This window comes from Pogoniulus pusillus, chromosome 15 (genome assembly GCF_015220805.1).
Source record: "Pogoniulus pusillus isolate bPogPus1 chromosome 15, bPogPus1.pri, whole genome shotgun sequence".
NCBI classification, from domain to species: Eukaryota; Metazoa; Chordata; class Aves; order Piciformes; family Lybiidae; genus Pogoniulus; species Pogoniulus pusillus.
This window is the reverse complement of record NC_087278.1, coordinates 25319974-25345481: the sequence shown is the minus strand read 5'-3', so window position 1 is coordinate 25345481 and position 25508 is coordinate 25319974. Positions and strand designations below refer to the sequence as shown.

At 50.2% G+C, this 25508-nt stretch overlaps 1 protein-coding gene and 1 non-coding gene across 8 annotated transcripts; both read right to left on the bottom strand.

Moving 5' to 3' along the window:
• Nucleotides 1-58: 58 nt before the first annotated feature.
• CHD4 (chromodomain helicase DNA binding protein 4) lies at nt 59-24012 on the bottom strand. Of its 7 annotated transcripts, XM_064155903.1 has the most exons (40): nt 23914-24012; nt 22749-22910; nt 20838-20965; nt 20466-20657; nt 19971-20089; nt 19326-19567; nt 19112-19239; nt 18854-18989; nt 18251-18432; nt 17885-18124; nt 17070-17273; nt 16763-16968; nt 16409-16540; nt 16020-16116; nt 15459-15650; nt 15178-15378; nt 14022-14159; nt 9734-9855; nt 9431-9604; nt 8974-9115; nt 8402-8533; nt 8173-8290; nt 7839-7963; nt 7314-7551; nt 6984-7156; nt 6645-6825; nt 6459-6545; nt 6223-6311; nt 6007-6140; nt 5253-5397; nt 4901-5066; nt 3728-3837; nt 3361-3496; nt 3062-3139; nt 2818-2955; nt 2613-2721; nt 2164-2296; nt 1138-1333; nt 873-1045; nt 59-755 (listed from the first exon to the last, which is right to left on the bottom strand). In XM_064155903.1, exons 2-40 carry the CDS (start codon nt 22843-22845, stop codon nt 738-740), a joined length of 5751 nt encoding a protein of 1916 aa, XP_064011973.1. In that variant the 5' UTR covers nt 22846-22910; nt 23914-24012; the 3' UTR covers nt 59-737. The 7 variants fall into 7 exon arrangements, with proteins under 7 accessions (XP_064011973.1, XP_064011969.1, XP_064011970.1 ...); XM_064155899.1 differs by having other exon boundaries at nt 6459-6825; XM_064155900.1 differs by having other exon boundaries at nt 695-1045.
• Nucleotides 4734-4873, bottom strand: LOC135182153 (small Cajal body-specific RNA 11). Its single transcript, XR_010305066.1, has one exon. It is a non-coding gene; the product is annotated as a small Cajal body-specific RNA 11 (non-coding RNA).
• Nucleotides 24013-25508: the final 1496 nt, after the last annotated feature.

Sequence of the window (25508 nt, the reverse complement as noted above, 5' to 3'; positions counted from 1 at the left end):
AATGAAGGGAGGGGAGCGCGGAAGGCAGAGGAGAGGGAGGAGGTAACTAGCAACAAAATAAAATACAAGGAAACTTTATTTCAGTTGTACCAAGGTTTTGCTCTGGTATGTTTGTGGTTTATTATATTTTTTCTCGTTTTTTTTATGTTTTGTTTTTTGTTTTGTTTTTCTTCAAGCTGTTATTAGTGGACACGTCTAGTCAGTTTTTGTATTAAAAAGGATCTCGATGGAGGTAGCTTTGTCTCAAGTCCTGGCTTTTGCTTGGTCTTGCCTGCACCCTCAGCTCAGTAAACAAACTCAGACATAAAATAATAAAACCAACCAAAAAAACCCACCGAAAAACAGCCTAACAAAAAATTTAAAAAACCCCAACACAATCCAAACAACACGAAAAAAAAAAACCCAAACCCTAAACCAAAACAAAACCTGGAATTCCAGGTGGAGGCAGCAAGCAACCACAGCCAGGTTTTCCATGTAACAGACATGGCGCTGGGGCCTCCAGTCACTATGTACAGAGTCCATCCATCCCCCTCTCCTAAGCACACTCCTCGCTCTAACAGGCTGGCTGCAGAGGAAGGAGTTTCTTCTCCCAGAGACTTGTGTAGCAGCTTCCAGGAGGGAAACAGCACCCAGTCAGGAATGTCAGGCAGAGGGGTAGAGTGTGAAAGGGGCGGGGTGAGAGGGGGACAGGGGTCACTTCAGCTTGGCCAAAAGGTCAACAGCACTGGGCCAGGGACTCACTGCTGCTGGGCCACCTGTAAGGTGAGAACAGATGATCTGAGAGTCAATGGCTGGTCAAGGGAGCCTGGCTTTCCCCAGAGAGCCTCCAGTCCTCCCCAACAGCTCTCTCACTGAGCAGAGAGGGTACGTACTTGCTGGGGAGGTGGGGGTGGGGGCTCACTGCTGCGGTTAGCCAGCCGGCTGAGGATGTTGCGCTCTGACATCTGCAAACGCACTGCCACAGGAGGGATACGGGCAATGGTGGCAGGCAAACGAGTCACATCTGCCTTCATGTCACTCAAAAGCTCCTCCAGCTGTTTCAGAACTGGAAAAGAGACAGACGTCTGTTCAGACGGGAAAAGGGGCAACTCCAGAGAGCGGAGAGATGCTAATCACCTATCCCACACCCTGCATTACCTTTGTGCAGCACAGCATTGGCTGGTTTATTGCCAGCCATTGACTCCTTGGACAGGTGTTGATGGCTCTCAGCCAAGCATTCCACCTCTGCAAAACGTGTGTTCAGAGCCATAGATGGATGAGATGGGTCTTCTGACATGTTCAGATAGGCAGCTCGCCGCAGCTGCTCCTCAATCACCAGTGCTTGCTCCAGGAGCTGAAAGATGGGGCAGTAATAAGGGTCCAGTCTCTCCTGATCAGTTCTCTCTTATGAGGTGAGATTGTGGAGCTGAACCTTTCAGCAGCTTCTGCTCATTCCAAGTAAGCTTTAAATAGCTCAGACCAATTAAGAGCTCCATTCAGCTAGGCCAGGTACACAAGAAAACTAGGCTGCACCCCGCTTAATCAAAGACTGAAGATTCTCATACACCCCTCAGACCAACCTATTTGTTAGTTTACTCTTTCTGTTTCTGAAAGGAATAGGATAGAGCCTTCTCTCTGAACTCAAGTGAGAAACATCCCATGCTACTTATACCAAAAGCTGTTAGGCATGTCAGGAACTTTGGAGAAATCCATCAGCTAGTGCAGAACTGATCAGACAGACTGAAATGAACGTTTTGCTCCAAGAGTGAGAACCACAAGGCCCTTACCCATGCCAGTCTTAAATCACTCAGAAAACTAAGCTACTGTCACTCTCAAATAGGCTGAGGCAGAGACTGAGGGCAACCTTTTCACCAGTGTATACAGTGCTGTCCAGTTCTTAGGCACACTGAGCACACCAAGCAGAAGCTGTGGTGAAAACATCAACTTGAAGCTTTCTGCACACCAGCTGTCCAACAAACATTTGGAAGGCACACACTGACCCAAGCTCCCCCTTTCTAGAGTAAAGGAACAGCCTCTCCTGGAGCTACTGCATCATCCTAGGATTTCTACTCTTTTTTCCCCTCTGACAATGAAGAGTACTGCAGAAGCCTTCACTATCTTAGTAGAAGTTCAACCCATCAAGCTCCTCCTAAACAGTCTACCTGGCTGAATAAAAATCCTTACCTTAAATCTCCTTGCCAAGAACTTATTCTTTATTTCCAGGAAGTTGCCCCTGTTCATCTCACCCTTGAAGGGCTCATTGAGGATGGCGTAACGTGGATCATTCTGAATATCCTGCCAACGGGCATAGCCATGACTGAGATGGGATGAGCTCAGGCAAACAAAGGCAGTGAGAACAAGGGAAGACACAGCTCAGGCAGATACAGTTCTCAGGAGGGGGTTGGGAAGGAGGAATGCAGAGAGGGCAGGAACAGGAGCCAAGGGAAAGGAATGAAAACTATGTCCTGCTAAGTCTTGACTATGCTGGCAGGAGACTCCTCCTCCCACCATGGCTTTCACTCTTGTGAAAGACAAAGCATTTCCTCTTAACGTGGACCAGAGCCATGAGGGCCACCTTCACCCTGATAGGTTATGTACAAGAGTAGAGAACTGGCTCATCAAGGTAAGGATACTTGATGATCCCAGCAAGAAGCCAGTAGTCATGACGTCGGTGCCAGATCTCATAGGTCTTCTTTGTGACAGTTGCAGCACGCTCTTCATTCTGCCACAGTGAATGCAGTTCTGGAAATGCAAGAGACACCAAAAGCCTTGGAAGTTATTTCATGAGCACAAGCAGAAGCACACAAAAAAGTTCAAGTCCATAAATATTTCTCATACCAGTGAAGCCACCATCTGCTATGTTGAACATGAAGCGCTGCTTCACTGCCTTCTTGTGCCTTTCATCTGCTGACTCCTTCAGCATCTCTCCATTCTGCAGCATCACCACATCTCTCTTGTCATCCTCCTTTTTCTCATCTGTACAGACAACAACTTATTAGAACACAGCAGATACCAGTGCAAGTTGGACTCTCAAGGAATCTTTGCAAGAGGGGGCAAAGGAAAATGGAATATCCTGACTTGCCTTTCTCATCCAGGGTGATTATAGCAGGTTCAGAGGTATTCTCAGCTGGTGGCCTATCTTCTACTTTCTCCAAGTCAGCTGCAGGAGAGAAGGGGAAGACAAAGTCCAAGGTTTGTTCTGCAGCCTGTGAAAGCCAATACTGTTCCCTAACCCCCTGTTCGAAGTAGTGGAGCACTGACTGTCTGCAGCATTCCCTTAAGATGAAGTGCTGAAGCAGAGAAGATGCAACATCAGGAGAAGATTACTTGAAAAGGAGGGGGGTTCATTGCTCCTCAAGGTATTAAATGCCCATGAAATACCTTTGCTTTCCACTTCCATTGGCTCATCTGGTCTTTCCTTCGCCTCTGGTTCCTCTACTTTCTTTTCGTCTGTTTCTGTGGAGTTGACTGGGGATTTAGCTTCTTGCGGTGGTGTCTCCGCAGGCTGGGCACACTGCTGTGAGGGGAGAAATCAGCGAGAGGTGAGGTAAAGCACTGCAGTGAACAGAAGACAGTCACAGGAATCTGGAGAGAAAAAATGCACAGAACTGTCAGACCAGTTCTGAGGACTCGAGAAATATCTTTAAATATCATTCCATGAACTCAGCTCTGTCTCAGCAGCTGAAGAGAACAGAAAGGGCAGAAGTAGAGACATCTGCAGGAAGCAAACAAGCAGCCCAATGCTCACCTCCACAGGCACCTCTGTTTCAGCAGCAGAGGCACCGAGCTCTTTCTCTGCTTCAGATGACTCTCCCACCTCCTTCGCACTGGCTCCTTCTTCTGCTTTTACTCCTTCTTCTGTATATTCCACCCCAGAGCCGCACAGCAAAACAAAAGAAGGAAAGGAGCCATTAGTAAGATCTTTCCTGCATCATTACCAAGACTGCTCCCAGAGATTTGGCCCATCAAAGTGGGATGAACATCGCTCAGATTTCTCCAGAGCTGCTCTCCCAACAGGTTAGCTATCTCAGAGTGCTGGTGCACCGAAAGTTCACCATGAGCCAACAATGTGCTCTCACAGCTGAGGAGGCCAGTGGTATCCTGGGGTGCACTAAGAAGAGTGTGGCCAGCACGTCAAGTGAGGTTCTCCTCCTGCTCTACTTTGCCCTGGTAAGGCCACACCTGGAGTACTGTGCCTAGTTCTGGGTTTCACCAGTTCAAGAGAGACTGGGATCTACTGGAGGAAGCCCAAAGGGCTACAAAGATGCTGACAGGACTGGAACATCCACCTTATGAGGAAAGGCTGAGGAGCGCCGAGGCTGTTCAGACTGGACAAGACTGAGCGGGATCTCATTCATGCTGACCAATATCTAAATGGTGAGTGCCAGGAAGATAGAGCCAGAGCCTTCTTGGTGGTCTCCAGTGACAGGACAAAGGGCAATGGACACAAACCAGAACAGGAGAAGTTCCAAAAACAGGGGGAAAAAACCAATCTTCCCTTTGAGGGTGGCAAAGCACCGGAAAAGGCTGCACAGAGAGGCTATGGAGTCTGTCCCTGGAGGCATTCCAAGCCCACCTGGTCATCTTCCTGTGTGATTACTGTAGGTGATCCTGTTCTAGCACGGGGGGTGGACTGGATGACTTTCAGAGGTCACTTCCAACCTTTATGATTCTCTAACTCTGAAGATGTCTCCCCCTTTACTGCTCACTGCAAATGCTAGGCTTTTCTTGCTGATGTCAGCTCAAGGAAAGTTGCTGTCCTCTCCTGCCTTTAAGGGCTTCCACATATCTTTGGTAGCCCTCCTAACATGAGAGGTAAGTTGATCTGTGTCCACCCCAAAACCCCACCACCACAGCTCCGGTGAGGGGAAGAGCAAAGATGAGGTCAGGACACAGGACTGTGTAAGAGGGGAACTCTCACCAGTTGGAGGGACAGGGGCAGGTGTGTTTGGCTGCGTATCCCCTGGTGTTGAAGGAGTTGGAGTTTTAGGAGAGGGTGAGCTTGGCTGCGAAAGTTTCTTGTTCTCCTCTATCTCTGCCAGTTCTGGCATACTCCAGCGGCCATTCACATGCTCAAATTCCTGCACCTACACAAGAGGGAGAGAAAGACATCTCTTTGAAGGAGCATTACAAAGCTCTCCCTCAACCCAGCAGACAGATCACTCATCACAAGAAAAACAGGTGTGGAAGGAGAGGTATCTCAGCAGGTGGGTACCCCAGTAACTACAGGCTGCATGGAGAGCAAAGGCTGCGTGACTCCACCAGGCACCCACCTTCTTGCGTATGAGCGACATGACCCCAATGCGAGTGAGAACGTGTTGGCGAGAGAGACCTTCCCGCGGGACTCCATCTGCAAAGGTCTCTGCACCATCAGCCCCAGGCTCACACAAATGGCGCATGAACAGCGAGACGTAAGCCCTGCAGCAGTCAAGGGACAAACAATTAGACTCAAAAATGGGTTAGCTAGACAGAATGGTTTGGGTTGGAAGAGACCCCCAAAAGGTCACCTGCAGTCAGCAGGGACATTCTCCACTAGATCAGCTTGCTTACAGTCTTCTCCAGCCTGACCTTGAGTATCTCTACCTCCCTTGGTAACATGAGTTATCAGAGCCCTTCCAATAAGCAAGGAAAATTACCCCAACACCCTTAACCCACAGAACTAGGGTTCCAGCCTCTGTTGAGGGAGTTTCCTGACAGGATTCCTACATAAAGGACTCAGGGCTAACTCAGTCTGAAGCCAGAAACAACCACAAATCCAGAAAGGACTTGGGAAGAGTATCCTTTACATATTCCCATGGCCATGCCACCCTACAGTCATCTGCTTTTGGTGACTGATGAGTCAGGTCCCAAGAAGAGAATTAGGAACAGCCCCTGCAGTGTCTTCCAGCTTATGCTTCACTGCCCGCCATAGAATCAGGTCACACATTAAAGAAATGCAGTCTCCAAAGAAAGGTCAGAAAAAGGACCAACTCGAATTTGTCCCCAGAGAGCATAAGATGTTGCCAGTCCTGCCTAATGCAGACTCACTTGAACTCTTTCTCTGACTTGCCACGGAGGTCCCGGACAAGCCACTGAGTGGTGAAGGCATCCTGAGGTGGCATTCCATAGCGCATGATAGCATTGAGGAAGGCTTTGCGCTGACGAGCATTGAAACCCAGCACCTAGAATGGAAAAGTCAGACAGCTGTGGCAAGACCCACACAGTCACAGCTAGGATGCCAACATCTACCCTGGTGCTACTTACTTCAATGTTTCCTCCTACACGGGCAAGTAAGGGAGGCAGAGGCTTATCCTTATCATTCCTCAGGCCCTTGCGGCTAGGCCGACGAGCTGCTGAAGAGAGAAATGCAGCTAAGGAGCAGAGACAAGCACAGAACCTCGTTGCGTGACTATTTCCCTTGCAGAACAGCACCAGAGTGGATCAATCACCTAAGTCATAGCTGCCCCACACCCAAGATCTCTGGCTTCACTAGCATGTACCTTCAGACCTCTCGTCAAAGTCCTCATCTCCTTCTTCAGAAGCCACTGAGTAGTCCGACTGGTTATCCGACTGGTCATCCTGCCAGTCTGGAAGAGAAGCAGCTCGTGAGCCTGCCAGGCTGCTCCGTTGCCTCCCAGCACCCTGCACTCGTGCCGACCCCTCCCTCGGCTCTCTGGGGCTTATACCTCTGTCCTCCTGCGAGCCGTCGTTGTAGTTCACTTGCTTGCGAATGCGCTTGCCCTTGCCCAGGTTCCTGGCCAGGTCCTCCTGCTGCTGTTCATAGTGGTGCCGCAGCAGCTTCTCCCAGTAGTCAGGATCTACTGACTCCTCCTGCTTAATGATCTCCCGTTCCACCTCCTCTTCCTCCTGCCACAGAGAGGTAACAAACTTAGAGCCCTACATTCCAGATCTCAGGCTGAGCATATACATGCCTGCTTGCCCTTGAAAGCATCAGAGCTCAATTTGCTTAACTGATCCTACATCAGTCAGCAGAAGACACTAGCTGACATGCACCTCACACTCACCCCCATCTCCTCTTCACGGACCACATACTGGGCCACCTTGAAGGAACTGAGATACTCATTCATGCCCTGAAGTTCTGTATCTTCTGTTTCATCCTGGTTCCGATCCAAGAGACGCTCAATTGCTTTGTCATCATAGTGGATGACACTGCTGTCTTCGCCTTCTTTGTTATCTCCTGAGGGAAGAGCACAGGCACAGCTGCTGTGTGGATCTCAAGGGAGTGCCACCCCAGATCCCTCTGTAGAGCTATAAGCAGCACTGTGCCAACAATTGCTTGCTAAATAAGGATCCGGACCTCCCCACCTGCTTCAGTTCTACTCCCAGGCACTCACCCCCCTCAGTAGCTTCATCCTTGAAGAGTTCTTCAGTGCCAAATTTGAGAATGTCATCAAGTTCCTGTTTGGACATGGAGCCTGTCTTGGAGCCCAAGCCTGGTCTCACTACCAGATGAGTTAGCATCATTTTCTTCTTGGCCACCTGAGTGATACGCTCCTCCACTGAGGCCCTTGTCACAAAGCGGTAAATCATCACTTTCTTGTTCTGTCCAATTCTGTGTGCACGACTGAAGGCCTAGAAGAGAGATGTGCTCAGAACAGTCCAGAGCTACACAAGTGGTAGCCTGATACACCCCAGCTACCTCCACAAGCTTCCCAGTTGCCTTGATGCTGGCTCTTAGCATTAGTGAAGGCTAGGCCCTAGAAGAACCCTCCACTACTTCACCTCCCATCTCTACCCATCCTCACTGGTCTAACATGCATATTTCTAGAGGGCAAGTCTCATGTTCCTTCACTCCTGATGATTTAATTTCCCCTCTTCCTCAGGATTACTCCACAGCAAGTGGTCTCCTTCAGACTCACCTGGATATCATTGTGGGGGTTCCAGTCTGAATCATAGATAATCACAGTATCTGCTGTAGCCAGGTTAATACCAAGACCCCCAGCTCGAGTTGAAAGCAGAAAGCAAAACTGCTGAGCACCAGGAGCTTAGAAAAGGAGGAGAAAACAACCAATAGTCAAGAGAGAGTGCATGACTCAAAAAAGGATTTTCATATCTGATCCACATCACCTGAGGGGGAACCACTAATGAAAGACTTCAGGAGAGCAATGAGAGACTTGGGCCACACCAATCCCATGCTGAGGGCTAAGCACACACAAGACCACAGCTTCCATTTGCAAGTTGGAGATCCCATACCGTTGAAGCGATCGATTGCCTCCTGCCGCATGTTCCCTGTGATCCCTCCATCAATTCGCTCGTATTTGTACCCTTCATGTTCCAAAAAGTCTTCCAGAAGGTCCAACATTTTAGTCATCTGCAGGTCAGAACACCATCATCACAAAAGGGTGAAGAGGGACAGGGGAATATCAGATTAACAGACCCCTCTCTCAGAAAGTTCCAAGCCTTAAGGATTTCCCCCATATACCTGAGAGAATATGAGCACCCTGTGACCGCCTTCCTTAAGGTTCTTCAACATCTTCTGGAGCAGTAACAGCTTTCCAGAGGCTCGAATCAGAGCACTCCCATCATACATACCATTTGGCATTTTGGGAGCTTCCTGAGGAGAAAAAGAGAAAGGGAGTAAGGGGTGGGGTGCAGGGATGGAAGCAGCTTGAAGAGATGGGGCTCTGTCACTAGACATCACTAGCTGTGCTCAGGCACCGATTCATATCTGATCAACCACAATGTGTAGCACTGCTCATACAAACATCACAGCCAGCCTGTGCCTCTTCTCTTGCAGTCTGACTTCCAGATGCCCATCTCTTTCTTATTGACTTGGTCCCTATTCTTACTGTCTTCACCTGCTTGCACGAGTCATGAGATAGTTCCTACCTGTCATGTGAAGATAGTGGGAAAGGAAAGGCTCTACAGAACAGGATGAAAACCCATGGAAGCAGGAAAATGAAAGAGACCCCCTCCACATCTTTGCCAAGGAGCTGTCTCCCTGATAAGAACCAGCAAGGAATCTGCTTACACAGAGTAAATGACTGCACATACCATAGCAGCCACAGGAAAGAGGTAGGGGTGGTTACAACACTTCTTCAGATCCATAACAACATTGAGCAAGGAGACTTGGTTACCACCACCTCGTGCGTTCAGTGCCTCAAAGTTTCTTGTCAAAATGTATTTGTAGTATTTCCTGGAAACAAAAAAAGAGCCAGACTCAGACACCCTTCAGGAGAGTCTCTAACACACCCCTGCTGAACTCTGCACAGCTCCTGGCACTACCTGCCAGCTACCTGGGCTCTGCCAACAGCATCCACTATCTCTTTATTCCTTATAGCAGAGCACAGGACTAGCCTTTCCCCAGCTAGAGGCAGCAGGAAATCCTCCTCCCATGCACTGTGTAGAAAGGCCTATAGTGAGGATAAGGCTGTTGCAGCATCCTCTTTGGAACAGTAAAACAGAGCAACAGGAGCTCAACAGCAGGTGCTCTCTTCATCCTCCCACTCACTTCTGCATGGGGCTCAACTCCACTCTGACAATGAGTTCAGTCTTAGATGGCATATTCTTGAAAACATCAGCTTTGAGACGCCTCAGCATGTGTGGGCCAAGCATGTCGTGCAGTTTCTTGATCTGATCTTCCTTGGCAATATCTGCAAACTCTTCTAGGAAGCCCTCCAAGTTACTGCAGAGAAACAGAGAGTCAGCAAAAGCCACTAAGGGGAAAGGAAAAAAGAACATAAGGGGAAAAAAAAACAATGAAGGAGAGCAGAGTGACAAGACAGGCAAGGCTGACTTGCACTGCAAGACATACTGGAATCTCTCTGGTGTCAGAAAGTTCAGTAGGTGGAACAGTTCTTCCAGGTTATTCTGTAGGGGAGTTCCTGTAAGCAGCAGCTTGTGCTGGAGGGAGTAACCATTGAGCACGCGGAAGAACTGGAAGGAGAGAACAAGGGAAGCAATGGTGGGGAAAAAAACCACAACAGCATCCACCCCAAATAAGTCAAAGGCTCATCAACCCATAGAATGGTTTGGGATGGAAGGGACCTCCAGGTGTCATCTAGTCCAACCACCCTGCAGTCAGCAGGGACATCCTCCACTAAACCAGCCTGCTCACAGCCTTGTGCAGCCTCACCTTGAGTATCTCCAGGGACAGGACCTCAACTCCCTCCCTGGGCAACCTGTTGCAGAGTTCCAGCACCCTCATGGTGCAGAACTTGTTCCTCACATCCAATCTAAATCTGCTCTTCTCTCATTTCAAACCATTGTCCCTCATCCTGTCCCTGCAGGCCTTTGCAAACAGTCCCTCTGCAACCTTTTTGTAGCCCCCTTCAGGTAGTGGCAAGTTGCTCTATGGCAGTCTCCCCAGCATCTTCTCTTCTCCAGGCTGAACAACCCCAGGTCGCTCAGCCTGTCATTGTAGCAGAGGTGCTCCAGCCCCTCAATCATTTTCATGGCCTCCTCTGGACCCCTGGGCTTATCCAAAAAGAAGGAAAAATTATTCTAGAAAAAAAGTTGACACCAAAGCAGTGTTCAGTTTAGATCACACCAGCTGTTTGGGTAAGAGCTCCATACGTAGTTCACACTCCAGTCAGGGTCATCTGGACTGATCCCATTTGGTCATGGCACTGCACAGCTAAAACAGGACTACTGTAAATCCTACAAGCCATCAGTTGCTGGGAAGGGTCCTTTGCTCCAAGTTAGAGGCTCCTTCAGGTCACCAACCATTTCCAGATTGCTATACCTTTTTCCTGCTAAAAGCAGTGTTCCACATTCTCACAATTCTCCTGCCCTGAGAATTCTAGAAATAGCCAAGTCACTTTCCCCATTCATATCAACCCTGGCAGCATTCCAGAGCTCTGAACAAGCAGAGGGGAAAGAGCTCAGGGTTTGCCAGTGTATCTTCAAGGTAATTTGTGTTGGTTCTCACAACAATGAAGTCATTTCAGTCAGAGCAGCAAGCAGTTGAAGTACTGAACTGAAAAGCACAAGTGTCAGTTTGCACTGGTGAACATGGTACAACACAGCAGTGATTTATTTACAAGTCCAGCCATTCCTTTGCTTATGTTACACTTGGCACAATGCACTCAGTAACAGCAGTTCACACTAGATGGCAAAGAGAAAAAAAACAAACCAAGCCACAAAACAAAGAACACCATCACTTATGTTTTGGATCCTTCTAGTTGCTTCCATGGGGAGTTATCTTGCTATGTAGTAAAAAAAAACCCAGCCATACTTCTCTTGGAATGAAAGATGGAATTTACTGACTCTAGCTGCAGACCTCTGAATGAGAACCATACTCTGTCAAGAAGCATCTGACCTGTCTTTATGGTTACACAGATTGCACTGGGTTGGAAGGGACCCTTAAAGGTCATCATATCCAAGCCTGCTGCAGTCAGCAGGGACACCAACTAGAGCAGGCTGCCCAGGACAGCCAAACAGAAGCTGTCCTTACAGGACAAGAAACTGCTCTAGATAAAGGCAGATTTCACAGCTTAGGTGAATAACCAACTGTAGCTAGTAGTCACAATGCACCCCTGAGCCTTTACCTCTTCTTTCAGTTAATGAATCTTAATAGTAAGCATTCATTAGTACTGCACATAATTTCCACTCTAAGCACACAATGGCATCCAGGCTTAGTGCCTCCAATAAAAGATCTGGAAACTGGATTCTTAAGTATACAGCTGTGATGTCTCAGAAAGATGCCTCAGGCCAAGATCCAAAAAGCTATAGCCATTTTTAAAAGGAAAAAACCTAGAAGGGAAACTAAGACATATTTTTGTCTCCAAGAACCTCTAAAAACAGAATTCCAGTAGTAATTGTTTTCAGCCTACACTAGAACAACAGATTCACAAAATAGTTTGGGTTGGAAGTGACCTCCAAAGGTCCATCTAAGTCTCTCTGCAGTCAGCAGTGACATCCTCCACTAGAGCATCTTGCTCACGGCCTTGTCCAGCCTCACCTCGAGCACTCAGCTCCAAGGTTGGGGCCTCAACTACCTCCCTGAGCAAACTACTGCAGTGTTCCAGCATCCTCATGATAAAAAACTTGTTCTTAACTGAACACAGACAAATGAAGACCAGAATTAAGGCATGAGGGATGCTCTCAGTCAAGTCTACTGAATTCAGCCAAGCAAACTTAGCTAAGGTGTGACCTCAGACAAAAGCAGCTCTACGGCTTGCAGCATCTACCCAGGCATTTTTGAACAACTCTTCCCACCTTTCTGTAACATCCAATCAGTTCTGCCACAAAGCTGGATGAATGCAGAGATCCTACTCTGAAAACAGGAGACTTGGGCTCATAGAATCATTGAGTGGTAGGGGGTGGAAAGGGTCTCTAAAGATCATCTTGTCTAGCCCCCCAGCTAAAGTAGCGTCACCTAGATCATGTTGCCCAAGACTGAAATGTTCAGGCAGGTTTTGAAGTGTCTGGAGAAGGAGACTCTGCAACCTCTCTGGGTTGCCCATTCCAGTGCTCTAGCATCCTGAAAGCAATGATGGCCACACTCTCCTTAACACACCTCAGAATACCATTGGTCTTCTTGACTACAAGGGCACACTGCTCATGGTGACCTTTTCCACCAGCACTCCCAGGCCTTCCTCTGCAGAGCTGCTCTCCAGCAGGTCAGCCACTCACCTGTGCTGGTGCATGAAGTTGTTCCTCCTCAGGTGCAGGACCTCACACTTGCCCTTGCTGGACTTCACAAGGGTCTCCCTCTGCCCAGTCCTCAGCCTGTCCTGAATGCCAGCACAGCTGACAGGGTGTCAGCCACTCCTGCTAGTTTGGTACCATCACAAACTGCCTGAGGCTCCACTCTGTGCCCTCAGCCAGGTCGTTGATGAATATGTTGAACAAGGCTGATCCCAGTCCTTATCCCTGGGGAACATTACTGGCCACAGGCCTCCAACTAGACACTGCACAGTTGACCACAACTCTGAGCTCTCTCCTTCAGCTAGCTCTCAACCTACCTCATGGTCTACTCATCTAACCCACACTTGCTAAGCTTCCCTGTGAAGATATTACAGGAAGCACTGTCAAGTGCCTTGCTAAATTCAAGGCAGACAACATCCACTGCTCTCCTGTCCTCCACCCAGCTGGTCACACCATCACAGAAGGCTACCAGACTGGTCAAGCATGATTTCCCCTTTATGAATCTGTGATAGCTATTCTTGGTAATCCTTCTTTCCTCTACATTCTGACATCTCTAGGCATGAATTCTTCCATCAGCTTTCCAGAGATGGAGGTGAGGTTGACTGGCCTCCTGGTTTGCCAGATTTTTATGCTCAGCACACTAAACTTTTCCAGAAGAGAGGCAGTGTCCATCTATAATCTGCTTTCAGAGAAGTCAACTTGTGTTTGAGAGCAACAGTGACAGCCAGGTTTCCCCATTCCAACATACACCAATTGCCTATTCACCCACAGAGAGACTGATGTAATCAGTCACATATAAAAGTGAAGTTGTTGCCAATGATAATCCTCAAATGAAGGATGTTGAAGTGGTTATTTTTTGTTTGTTTTAGTTGGGTTTTTTTAAATCATATTTTTTTCAGTTGGAAAATACCTTTAAGATAAGAATCCAACAATTACCTAACTCTGCCAAGCTTAGTGCTAAACCACACCTCTGCACCCTCAGCACCACTTCTCAGCCTCTTTGAAACACCTCCAGACATGGGGATTCAACCACCTCCCTGGGCAGCCTGTTTCAGTCTCTGAGAATTTTTTCAGTCCAGAAGTTTCTTCTAGTAACCAACCTGAGCCTCCCCTGGCACAGTCCGAGACCATTTTGTCATCCTGCCATTTGTTCCTAAGGCAAAGGGACCAATCCCCACCTAGATCCAACCTCTTTTCAGGGAGTTGTAGAGAGCAATCAGGTCTCCCCTCAGCCTCCATTTCTCCAGGCTAAACAACCCCAGTCCCCTCAGAGGACACTGTACCAGCTTTGTTGCCCTTCTCTGGGTCCACTGCAGGACTAAGTAACACAAATTTACTAATGAGCAAACAACTATGTGTGGCAAACTGATAGCTACCTCATCTTCTAACCACCCTGCCCATCCCCCCTTCAATATATGCCATGTCTATACAGCACCTATGGGTCTGTGTACCTTAGACTGGTTGTTCTTCAGCCTGTGAGCTTCATCCACTATGAGACAGGCCCAGTCAATAGAGCCTAGTATGGCCATATCAATGGTGATCAGTTCATAGGAGGTGAGAAGCACATGGAACTTCACAGCAGCCTCCTTCTGCAAAGAGAAAGGATGAGCACGGTAATGGGGCAGGACAATGCTCCAGAACAACAGTAGATGCAGTGTTTCTCCCTCAAATTGCGTGATGAGCCCAAAATCTTTTCACACCCACAGCTTATCATCACAAATTCAAAATGCTACTCACACCATTCTATCCCTCAGAATCCATCACTACTCTTCACACAAGTCTCCCAACCCAAGTATCTCCTGCCTTAGGACATGTCACAAGGTTCTGGTTGGAAAAGACCCAAGTGGAGTCCAACCATTATCTAACTCTACCAAGTCTGGTGCTAAACCACAACCCTTAGCACTGCAACTCTGCCTCTTTTCAACACCTCCAGTGGCCAAACATTATTTCAACAGAAAAGTAACAAGTAGCAAATACAGAAAAAGTGAGGAAGCTCACTGGAGTACTCAGGTGGTTTATCATGGAACTTTATATTACTCTTAGTACTTAATGCAGCTCCCTCTCAAGTGAAACAAGTTCACAATCAAAGCTTTAGCTCCCATCTTGGCTTTTACTCAGAAAACTAAATTCTACAGAACCTAGGCGCCAAGTCAGGCTCCTCCTTCTTGTCTGGGCACAGAATCTAATTTATCAGATTAAGCAGAAGAGACAGAGGGACTTGCCTACAGTCAGTATTATCTTAGTCAACTCTTTTTCCACTACTGAGTTACTTCAGACTAGGAGTGGTCATCCTCCACTAGATCAGGCTGCTCAGAGCCTTGTTCAGCCTGACCTTGAATATCTCCAGGGATGGGATCTCAACCATCTCCCTGCACAACCTGTTGCAGTGTTGCAGCAGACTCATGGTGCAGAACTTGTTCCTAACATCCAATCTAAATCTACTCTTCTCTCATTTGAAACCATTGCCCCTCATCCTACCACTGAAGCCTTTGTAAACAGTCCCTCTACAGCCTTCTTACAGCCCCCATGAGCTCCCAGAGCCTGAAGCTCAGCTGTTGAAAGTCAGTCTCTGTCAGCTCAGGCTTCCATTACAGCAGAGTTCTGTACCTTCATTCTGGATGCCTTCTTGCCTCCACGTATAGCATTATCCTCAAAGGTGAACTCGTTCTCCCGGATGATAGCCCGGCTGTCCTTGTCACCAACATAGGTCACCACATACATGTCTGGAGCCCACATCTCAAATTCTCGTTCCCAGTTGATGATTGTGGACAGGGGAGCACTGACCAAGAAGGGACCCTTTGAGTGGCCCTATGAAGAGTTAAGCAAGAGCATTAGATGAAGGCAACCACAGGCAGAAGCTACCTGGGTAGTGCTCTCGGAGCTCTCACCTCCTTGTATAAGGAATAGAGGAACACAGCTGTCTGCACAGTCTTTCCCAGCCCCATCTCATCTGCCAGGATTGTATCTGTGCCCTGGGCCCAGGAGAAGCGCAGCCAGTTCAGGCCTTCCAGCTGGTAGGGATGCAGGGTTCCCCCTGTCACATCCAGGTACTCTGGCTGCCGGTCATACTTCACTGTCGGCTACAGTGGAAAGGAGGAAGAGTTGAGACACTTCACCTTAGACAGCTACCAGACTACTTTCCCAGCCACCCAAATATACCCCAGCAGAGATGAGACTCCACAGATGATGACCAGGCTAGCACCAGACAAAATCCCAAGTAGCCAAAAGGTATCTGCCAAAAGGGAGGTTGGTGGGTTTTTTACCTCAAACCCTTTCACCAAGTGCCAGCCAGTTCCCTGTCCAGCAGAAAGCAAACCTTTGTCTGAAGGCTTTACAACCCATTCAGTTTGAAGCCATATGCTCTTCACTCCTGTTTCATATTTCTCTGCCTGTGTCCCCAGAATGAACAGCAGGACCAGAATGTTCTTAAGCAACAAAGAGTGACTTACATCCACTGTGGGAGTTTCAGGAGGCCTTTCTAGTTTTCGCATCTTCACTTTCTTTAGCTTCTTCCCAGGCCTGCCCTCTTCACCTCTCATCAGCTCCCTATGCAGAGACAGAGTGTGCACTTTTAATGGCTTGTGAAACAGATGGAGGAGAAACCCTTGCAAAGAATGGGAGAGCAACAACTCAACTCAAACAAGCTCAATAACAGTGTTGAAACCTTCCTCAACTAGTGAAGCAGCACAAGGTCCTTGCACAAAAGAGTAAGACATCAGCAACAATGCTTCTTGGCTACCTCCAGGCAAGAGTCAAGCCAGTGCTAGAGGCTAACACACTCCTGTGTTTCATCTTGGTGAAATGGAAAGAAAGGCAGCCTTCTAGATAGTTCTCTAACCTGTGATTCCAGTAAGCTTGCTTGTAGATGTCATAGTCTTGGATATCCACATCTTCACTTTCCCAGGATGCCTGGTCATAGGGCAGGTCTCTCCATTTAATCAAGTAGTGAACATTCCCCTTCTTGTCCACACTGCAGAAGAAAGCAGTAAGTCCTAAGTCACAGTGGAATGACAGCATTCCCTCACTCACACCAACAAGGGGAAAAGGGAAAAAGCCCTTCATGAAGCAACAGAAGCACACTGTTGGTCATGCAGACCACGGAAGCCCCACTCACACAGCAGTTGAGCTTATCTGCTCTCCTTCAGCCCTGCTTAAGGTCTTAGCTGAAAATCCTCTTGGCCACCTCCCCTACCTATGATTAAGGATCCTGTGGATCATCATCCACTCGGGCTTGATCCCGTATCGATAGAAGCGCTCCTCCATCTCTGCATACTTGGGGTCCTTGTTCTTCCTCTTCCGGCTTTTCTCCTCCTCCCCTCCGAAGTCCCCTGAGGGGGGCTCATCCATGTCATTTTTGCGTTGGTAGTTACGAAACATGACCTGGCAGTGCAGCTCCAGCTGCAGTAGGAAGAGAAGCAGTAAAGAGATGGTTTCCCCTTAACCATCCGAAACACCTTCCACCAGCTACCCACCCTCACGGCTCAGAGCTCTCCACTCACCTGCAGCTCTGACACCCAGGAGCAGTGCCAATAGGACATGCCCTGCCATTTGACAAAGAACTGCCGTTCAGGTCGGCCCTCCAGGGGTTTAGGGGGAGGAGCATTGGGGTCTGCATCAGGCGGGCGTGGTGGTGGTGGGCCAACTGGGGGCTGGCCCCACTTCCAGATCAGGATCTTCTGCACCTTGCCTTTCAAAGCTGGGCACTGCAAAGTTAGAGAGCTTGTTACACCAGAGTGTGTATTAGCACCTATGTGCTGAGGAGCAGAAACGACAGTGTTCTCCTCCTCAGTTTGACTATGCCTATGGAATTTGCTGGTTTGGACTCAGGAGATTTCATCTTCCTACCTACAGCATTTCTTGGAGATTTTTCCAGTTTGTCTTTTTTTTTTTGTCTCTCCCCTTAAGGCTTAAAACCCCCCAAACTGAAGTTAGCATCTCAATGTAGCAGAGACAGCAGCCACACCAATTCTGAAGCTCTACAGAAACTGCAAGGCTTGACAAGCCCAGCAGCCCAGCCAGCCACCGGAAAGCTGTGCAGAAAACATTTTGCTGTACAACTATCAGGACATGTCCTGAAACAGCTTTTTGTTTGTTCACCATCTTAGCAGTCCTTAGTATCTAGTGAAAGCACCTAACCACCATTTATAACCCCTCACTTCAGGGACTTCTGGGAGAAGTGTCACACCTTTCCAAGAAAACCATGAGAGGAGATGGAGCCTCCTGAGACCTAAGCACTTCTGGGAAAATGTGATGCTCCAAAGGGATGAGGTCAATCATCTCTTGCAGCAATAGAACAGTACTGGTAGGAACCTACAGTGCAGCGAGGACACAGCCACTCTCCATTGGGAATCTCTGGCAACGGGGGATTCAAACAGTGGATGTGATAGGATGAAGGACAGGCATCACAGCACAGCAGCTCTCCCCCATCCTTGCAGACTCTACAGAACTCCATATGGTGGTCATCTTCTTCCTCAGCATCTCCAACAACATCCTCCAGGATTTCTTCACCTTCAGAGTTATCCTCCTTAGCTTCCCACTGAATGCCCTCTTTTTCCTGTAAGAAAGGAAATCAGGAACCCAAAATCAAACATTTGTGATTTAATTACCACAGAAGGGCAGCCCCAAGTCACCTGATGTCCCCCTCCATGATCTCTTGCACAGCTGAGAACTCAGTACTCACACAGTGTGGGCAGCTCCATTTGCCTTCTGGGGCTTTCTCCATGTCTGGGTCCAGGCAGACCATGTGGTAGGCACGAGGGCAGGTATCACACAGTATAATTTCTCCTCCCTGCTGACACACCTCACAGTAGTCCTGGTGATCAGTCTCATAGCCATCCACAGCCACTGTGGAGTCCTCCTCACCTGCAGAGGGTGGTGAGGAGTTACAGCAGTCCAAGCCACAGGTACAGGTTTCCTACAACAAGGAAGGGTCCTCTCCAAAGTATACGTAGTAACAGAGATCCAGAATCCAACACTCTCGCTCTGTGTAAGTAAAAGCAGGGAGCAAGATCTGGCACAGAAGGAAAACAAGCCCCTTTGTGCCTCCTGCTGCCAGCTGAAGGTGTAGCTGGGGACAGAAAAACTCAGCACTGCCTGTTTCCCCAGCTAGGCCAGGAAGAATTCCTGCAAACACTGTCCTTATTAAATACAGTATCAGGCTCTTCCTTCACAAACAACTCTTCTCCCTCAAGCATGCTGTTAAATATCCACATTCTCCACAGACATTGACCTCTCTACACCCCGAGTTGTGCCTCTGTCTCCAACTGACAGCAAGCAACGATACCTTTCTTTTTCTTTTTCCCAGCTTTGAGTTTTTTGCGACTGCGGCTACTGCGGCTTGTAGACCCATCTGAAACAGAGTAGCTGTTGATGCTGGCATCATCAAAGTCTGACTCCACGTCCAGATCATCGTCTTCACTCTGAGGTAGGCAAGGAAAACAAGCTACTCAGACAAACACGCTGGGGGCAGTATGCAGACATGTGTCCCAGCATTTCTGGCACACCAACACCTCCTCTTAAGCAGGGAAGAAGCATCACTTACTGATGATCTTTTACGCTTGGAACCAAATCCTCCCAGTTTGATTTTCAAAGGTGCCACCTTCTTTGTTTTAGGTTTCTTGATATCAGGAATACGAGGACTGGCCTTTGGCTTCCGCCGGGCATTGGGTCCTGGGAACAGAGGAGCCTGCAAGTCAGGAGGACTACAATCCTGACACCACTCACCCTGCACCATGCTGCCAGGTTCTTCATCTCACCTTTGCCCTCCTTCGTCTTGGCCTTCCTGAGCGGCACTTCCACAGGAGGCTGTGGCAGGACAGTGTCCACATTTGTCACCATACTCTCCACTACTGCAACAGCTGCAGCCGCAGCAGCTGCCACTGATGCGCCTGAACTTCCCTTGAAGGGGTTGTTCGTGCTAAACTCCCTCCATTTAGCTCCCAGAACCATCATCATCTTTGACACTGCTATCTTAGGGTTCTTGGCTGCGATAAGCGGCCTGCAGACAATTAAGAAAGAGTTATCAAACCACCCTAAACAAGAACTCATTATTTTTTCCCACTGCCACCCCATCAGCACCTCCATCTCCAACTACATTCCTTACTAATCTCTGATCTCAACAGCCAGTGAATCTCTCCACTCCCATCCTGTATTCTTCCTGGAGAATGCAAATGCTCAGGGGCTTGGAAAGTGAAATGGAATTTAGCACAGGAGGGAAAAGGACTGGGACTGAGGACTTGCATCATCTCCATTACTGCAAACATTAAGAGATGTGTCTGAACTGTTGTTTCATTTTTTGTTAGTGTCTCTAAAGTGCCTTGAGGTTCCCAAAACAGAACCCAGTCCCCATCCCATCTCTTTTTTTGCTTCAGAGACCCTCCAAGTGCAGGCTTGCAGTTCACCTGACAAATTGGCTGAACGCTTTGTAGTTGGTCAGAGTGCGGTAATCCTCCTCTGTGAAGACATGATCAATATCCTCCATGCCCCAGTCTTCCAGGAGCTGAGCAGATGATTTTGGCTCCTGTGCAAAAAGAATGGCAGTAACCCTGAGAAAAAGTTCTAGATCTGCTCTAGGAAAGAGCAGAGCCTCCACACATCTGCACAAGATCCAATGGGTCAGGACTGGGGGATTTTTTTTTTGAGGTATTAATTGCTGCCTCAGCAGAACATCAGTGGAGAAGGGAGGAGTGTTTGGATTCAACAGATGCTGTGTGCGTTTAAGGTAGCAGAGGGGAAGGAATGCGAGGTGGGGAAACGGTCAAGTCAAGCAGGTCTAATGGAGGAAGAAAGGCCAAACAGCTCCAACTCCATGTGCCATCACAAATGAAGACCACAATGATCCCCAAAATCAGACAAATGGAAATGAGAAGCAAGCAGTCAGCCAGGTAGCCTCTCACCTTTGAGTCATCATCTTCTTCCTCCTCTTCTTCCTCCTCCTTGCGCTTGGCTTTGTTTTTCTTTTCCTTCTTGGGCCCTAATTTCTTCTTTTTCTTTTTCCCTGGAGTGTAGTCACTGCCCTCACTGTCAGAGCGCAGAACCTCCTCTTCTTCCTCCACAAACTCATTCCCCTCACCAGAGCTGTCGCCCAGCTGGAGAGAGAAGGAGAGAGAGAAGATCAGGGAGTTGTGAGGAAATACCCTGGATAAGCACTAAGCACCACTCTTCCTAAGCTTGTAGGAATCCAAAGTCACAAGCCAACAGCAACTGTAAGCCCCATCACCCCATGCATCTGTATTTTACAGCATGACCTTAGGCACCCTTTCCCTTACCTCCTTCTTCTGACGTTTGCTGAGCTTGGGCACTTTGGGTTCCTTTAGCTTCTTGGGCTTCTTCTTCTTCTTGATTTTGGGGGTGTCAGCCTCTGAGAGAAGCTCTTCTTCTGGCTCTTCCTCAGGCTCTGGAGGGGAAAAGCCAAGATGTCTCATTCAAACCCTATCTGTGCACAATAGCACAGTCCTCTTCTCACAGCCCCCACTCAACTTGCAAACGTGTCTACATTTGTAAGGATGTAGCAAAAGCAGACGGCTGCTTACTGTTATTGATCACACAGATATAGGTAATCACTGATGTTATCACTGCACAATTCTCCCTCTGCTCCCCTCTCCCGTTTCCACAACATTCCTTCTGCAAGAAGGAGTCTACCACAACCCAAAAAGAACAGGCAAGAGCACAGAACAAATGCCCACGTATCTAAAGCAAACTACACTGTGAGTAAATTTGGGAACCTGGCTAGGATACTGTTTATGTCCACAGATCTTCACAAAATAAACCCACAACTATCGAACCTCTTCAGCCATACAAAGCATCCCCCACCCGCATGCAAAATACAACCCAAGGATTTGTCTTCTTCCACGGTGAAGTTGCTTCTCAGTAAATCTTTCCACCTGAATTTGACATAACCTTCCCCCAAGCCCTTCGCTCTGCATCAAACGCTAGCAAGCTGACTGCCCACCCAGAGGAACACATGCCAGCTCCTCACCGCCGCCTGCTCCCATCTGTGCACCCCCTCCCCTCGCTCGGGGGCAGGGGCAGCCTGCCAGCCCTTCCCTGCCTTTGTGGCAGGCTGCAGGAGCAGCCCGGCCAGCCGCCCCGCCCACCGCACACTCTCCTGCTGCCTCCAAGGGAAAATGGCCTCCTGACCACGGGAGCTGAGCAGGACGGAGGAAACCACAGGTCACAGCAGCGACGGCAGCCGCGGCTGAAACAGCAGACGCTGAGCTCTCAGAACCTAGGGTCCCGCACCTGGTCCCTGCCATACTCCCAAGCAAGGCACGGCGCTTCACTCCCACCAGGTCCTCCTCCCTCAAATGCTGATTTAAAGCCTAGAGTGTCCCATCGTTTCCGAAGTATTACCTACAGCTCTCCAGTTTGCTTACTGAAAGTCCCCTTCTGCCTAAGGTATCGGGGGTGCCAGAAAACCCTAAAGGCAATACTTAAAAAAGGCCAAATAAAACCAAAGAGCCCACAATGTGTCTCTTATTGGACACTACCGCATGAGTTAGTAGGAAAGCTCAAACTTCTCTTACAATCCAGCACATTATTTCTTTTCACATGGAAACACAGAATCCAGGTGTAGGTCCACAAAGCATCATCAGCAACAACAAACCATCGCAAACCGAAAGAGCACTCAGAGCTCTAACTCGAGTCTCCTGTTGCTAACGAGGATACAAACACGAGGAAAAGAGACAAGGTACGAAAACTACAAGAAAAGCAAAGGTAAGGAGGCAGCACGGAGGAAGAACCACAAGAAACCTCAATAATTGGGTGTGGTGATGAATGAAAGTGGGTCACGCAACAGCCCAGGGCAGTTTGCTCTGGACGTCAGCCGGTCTGAGCTCCCAGGCACCCTGCCTTTTACATACAGCCCCCTCCTTGTCACCTCTCCATTCACGAAGCATGGAACTCACAGGCATTCTGGTACCCTGTCAGAGTTGGATGCTTTACCTCCAGCCCTTGCACTGACAACCTGGAATGCCTCGGAACAGACAGCTCCCCCTGACACAAAGCCGTGAGCCTCACACTCAAGTCATGCTAGGACCCGAATATCAAAAACAAAACCATACATGTGACTAGTAGTAGAAAAACACCCCGGACAAAACCCATTCCATCACGTACTACACATTCAGGTTGAGTCCAGCATCACCCCCATTTCACATGCATGCTCTGCAAGATCTCCATACCAGGATGCTGGGGCATAGCGTTGTTCAACAGGATCTCCATCTCATCATCGTCGCTGCCCCCCGAGCATGGTGACGGAGACCCAATGCCCGATGCCATGTCCTCCAAACTGGGGGAGGCCTGGGCTTTTGCAGGGTGTTGTCTTCTCACCCGCCAAGCCAACACTTCATCGAAAAGAAAAAGAGAAAGTTACAGCAGACTAAAACTCCGTTTTCCCAAGCAATAGTGCTACCAAGAGGATCGTTCAGAAAGCTTAGGCAGCAACTCTATCGGATTTTGAGCCTACGGATAACAGAAACATTGGCAGCAAGTATAAGCACCAGAGTTGTGATGAAGCCGGTTTTGAAGACACTAGACAAACCGAGTAAGAAACTCCCCTCTGACAAGCAACCCCACTCAGCTGTCCTACAGTAAAATTCTCCGGTCCTCTGCAGCCAGCTGCCCTTGGTTATTTCTGCCTTGGTCTGGGAGAAGGTTGGTGAGGCAGAAAAGGCAGCTAGGCTTTCCATGGCAAACCCTGAGCCAGCCGGAAGGCTGTCAGCGAGCCGAGAAAGGTAGCAGACAGTCCGAGAAGAGCCCGGTACGGCGGACAGCGGCGGCACTAGCGCTGCCGGCTGCCTCCGAACTTAGCGCACCGGCCCCAAAACGACACTGCCGCGGCCCGAGACCCAAGCCAGGTTCGACCTCCTCCTTCGCCGCCGCCACACAAAAGGCAGGAGCAGGCTCGGCAGCGCCGGCAGCCCCGCTCCGCTTGCCCACTGCACCCGCGCCCCCGCTCGGAGCGGGGCTGCACGCCGCAGGGCGGGGGCAGCGGGAGGGGGCGGGGAGGGGGCAGCGTCTCGCCGGGGCACGGTCTCCCGGGCGGGGGCGCGGGGTGGGGCGGGGGAAGTCCGGCTTGCATGCGGCGACGGGCCGCCTCTCCGCAGGGACAGGCGCAGAGACGCGGGTCGAGCGGCAGACGCCCGCAAGGGGCTGCGGGGACCGTTGGTGTGGCAGTTCCCCGGCGCGGTGTCCAGTAGAGAAAGAGGAAAAGACGTCCTGCGGCAGCGGGACGGGGAGAACCCGGGGAGAGGGAAGGACGCCGTGGCCTAACGGGCGCCAACCAGCAGTGACGCCCCACGAAGCGGCGGAAGGCCCTACGTACCCCCGTTCCCCCCGGCTTCTCACCCAGCTCTTCTCTCGCCGCCGCCGCCGCTGCTGCTGCTGCTGCTGCTGAAGGGAAAATGGCTCCGACCCCGGCACCGCCTCTTAAAGGGGAAAAAACCTCGGTTAAGCCCCGCCCCGCTCCCGCCTCCATCCCATAATATGCCCCCGGGACCCCGGCAACAGACCCCGCCCCCTGCTCCCTGGCAACACCCCCCTGCCCAAGGCATCCCATAATACTCGCCCTCCCCTCAGAACTTCCCACTCACTGCTGGGGCCCGACATCCCATAATAATCACCCCTCCCGCCAGGAACATCCCATAATACTAACATCCCACACACCCCCCCCCCCTCGAGATACATCCCATAATACTCGCACCCCTTCGCCCCGGCATCCCATAATACTCGCCCCCCACCCGGTCCCTCGCGCCGGGGCAAGGGCGCCCCCCGCGGCGTGGCCACTCCTTACCCTCCCGCCCGCCGCCCTTTAACGGGCACGTCCCTCTTGCGGGCGGCGGGGCGTGGGGGAAGGGGGGCGCACTGTAGTAACCCCCGGAACATCCCATAATAGTCACACCCCGGGCGAGCATCCCATAATAGTCACTCCCCTCCCCCGCCCAGGCAAGGCATCCCATAATAGTCGCCGGGAGCCACGGTCCAGCCAGGCATCCCATAATACTCGCGGCAGCCGGGATCCACCGCCCCTCCGCCAACACCTCCCCCCGCCCCAGCTCACCCGGGTACCCACCACACCACACCCCACCTGCCCGCTACCCCGGGCCGCTGCCCGCCGCCTGCACCCCCACCCCCGGCCCTCGGAGCTGTCGTCAAGGTCCTGGGGCACGGGGCCAGCCATGCAGCCTGCATTGCGCTGGCATCGCCTGGTCCCTGCATGCCATCCACCCGCCCACTGACACAGGCCCCAGGCCGCCTGCAGCGGGCACCACCCGCCCCTGCTGATGGCCCCCCGATCTTGGGGCTGAATGCCCCACTCACTCTCCTTCCCTATCCCACACCTCATTTGCCTTTGGCACGGTTTCGCTGTCATGCACTGCCCCAGGCATGGAGCCCCCGATACCCTGTTCCACACGCTCTGCCTCGAGAGCTGCAGAAGCACTCCAAGGCTGTCCGTCCCCAGCCCCTGACACCCTGCTGCCGTGCGAGTAGCGAGCTGCAGTGACTTCTGCTGCAGCCCCACTGCATGCAGACCTGCAACACACGGCCTCCTCCTCTCCTGGCCCCCGATACCTACAGAGCTACCTGTACCCCAGGGGTAACACAGGAGGCTCAGTGTAAACATAAGGAAAAAATCCTTCCCTTTGAAGGTGGCAGGGCACTGGAACAGGCTGCCCAAAGAGGCTGTGGAGTCCTCTTCTCTGGAGGTATTCCAAACCCACCTGACCGTCTTCCTGTGTGATTGAATGTAGGTGATCCTGCTCTAGAAGGGCACTGGACTAGGTGATCTGCAGAGATCCCTTCTGACCCCTACCATTCTGTCAATAAATGGCATCTTGTACCCCATTCATCCCTCTCTATAACTAGCACCGTATGCTGCTCTGTGCTGCAGCCCTCCACGAGAGCACTCGCCATCGCTTTACATGGCCGGGAAGGATCTGCAG

Coding starts and splice junctions, on each gene's coding strand:
- CHD4 (XM_064155896.1), bottom strand. CDS start 22,845: ATGGCATCGGGCATTGGGTCTCCGTCACCATGCTCGGGGGGCAGCGAC. Junction 20,090..20,465: donor AAGAAGATGATGACTCAAAG/GTGAGAGGCTAC, acceptor CTTTTTGCACAG/GAGCCAAAATCATCTGCTCA. Junction 15,379..15,458: donor TCTATTCCTTATACAAGGAG/GTGAGAGCTCCG, acceptor AACTCTTCATAG/GGCCACTCAAAGGGTCCCTT.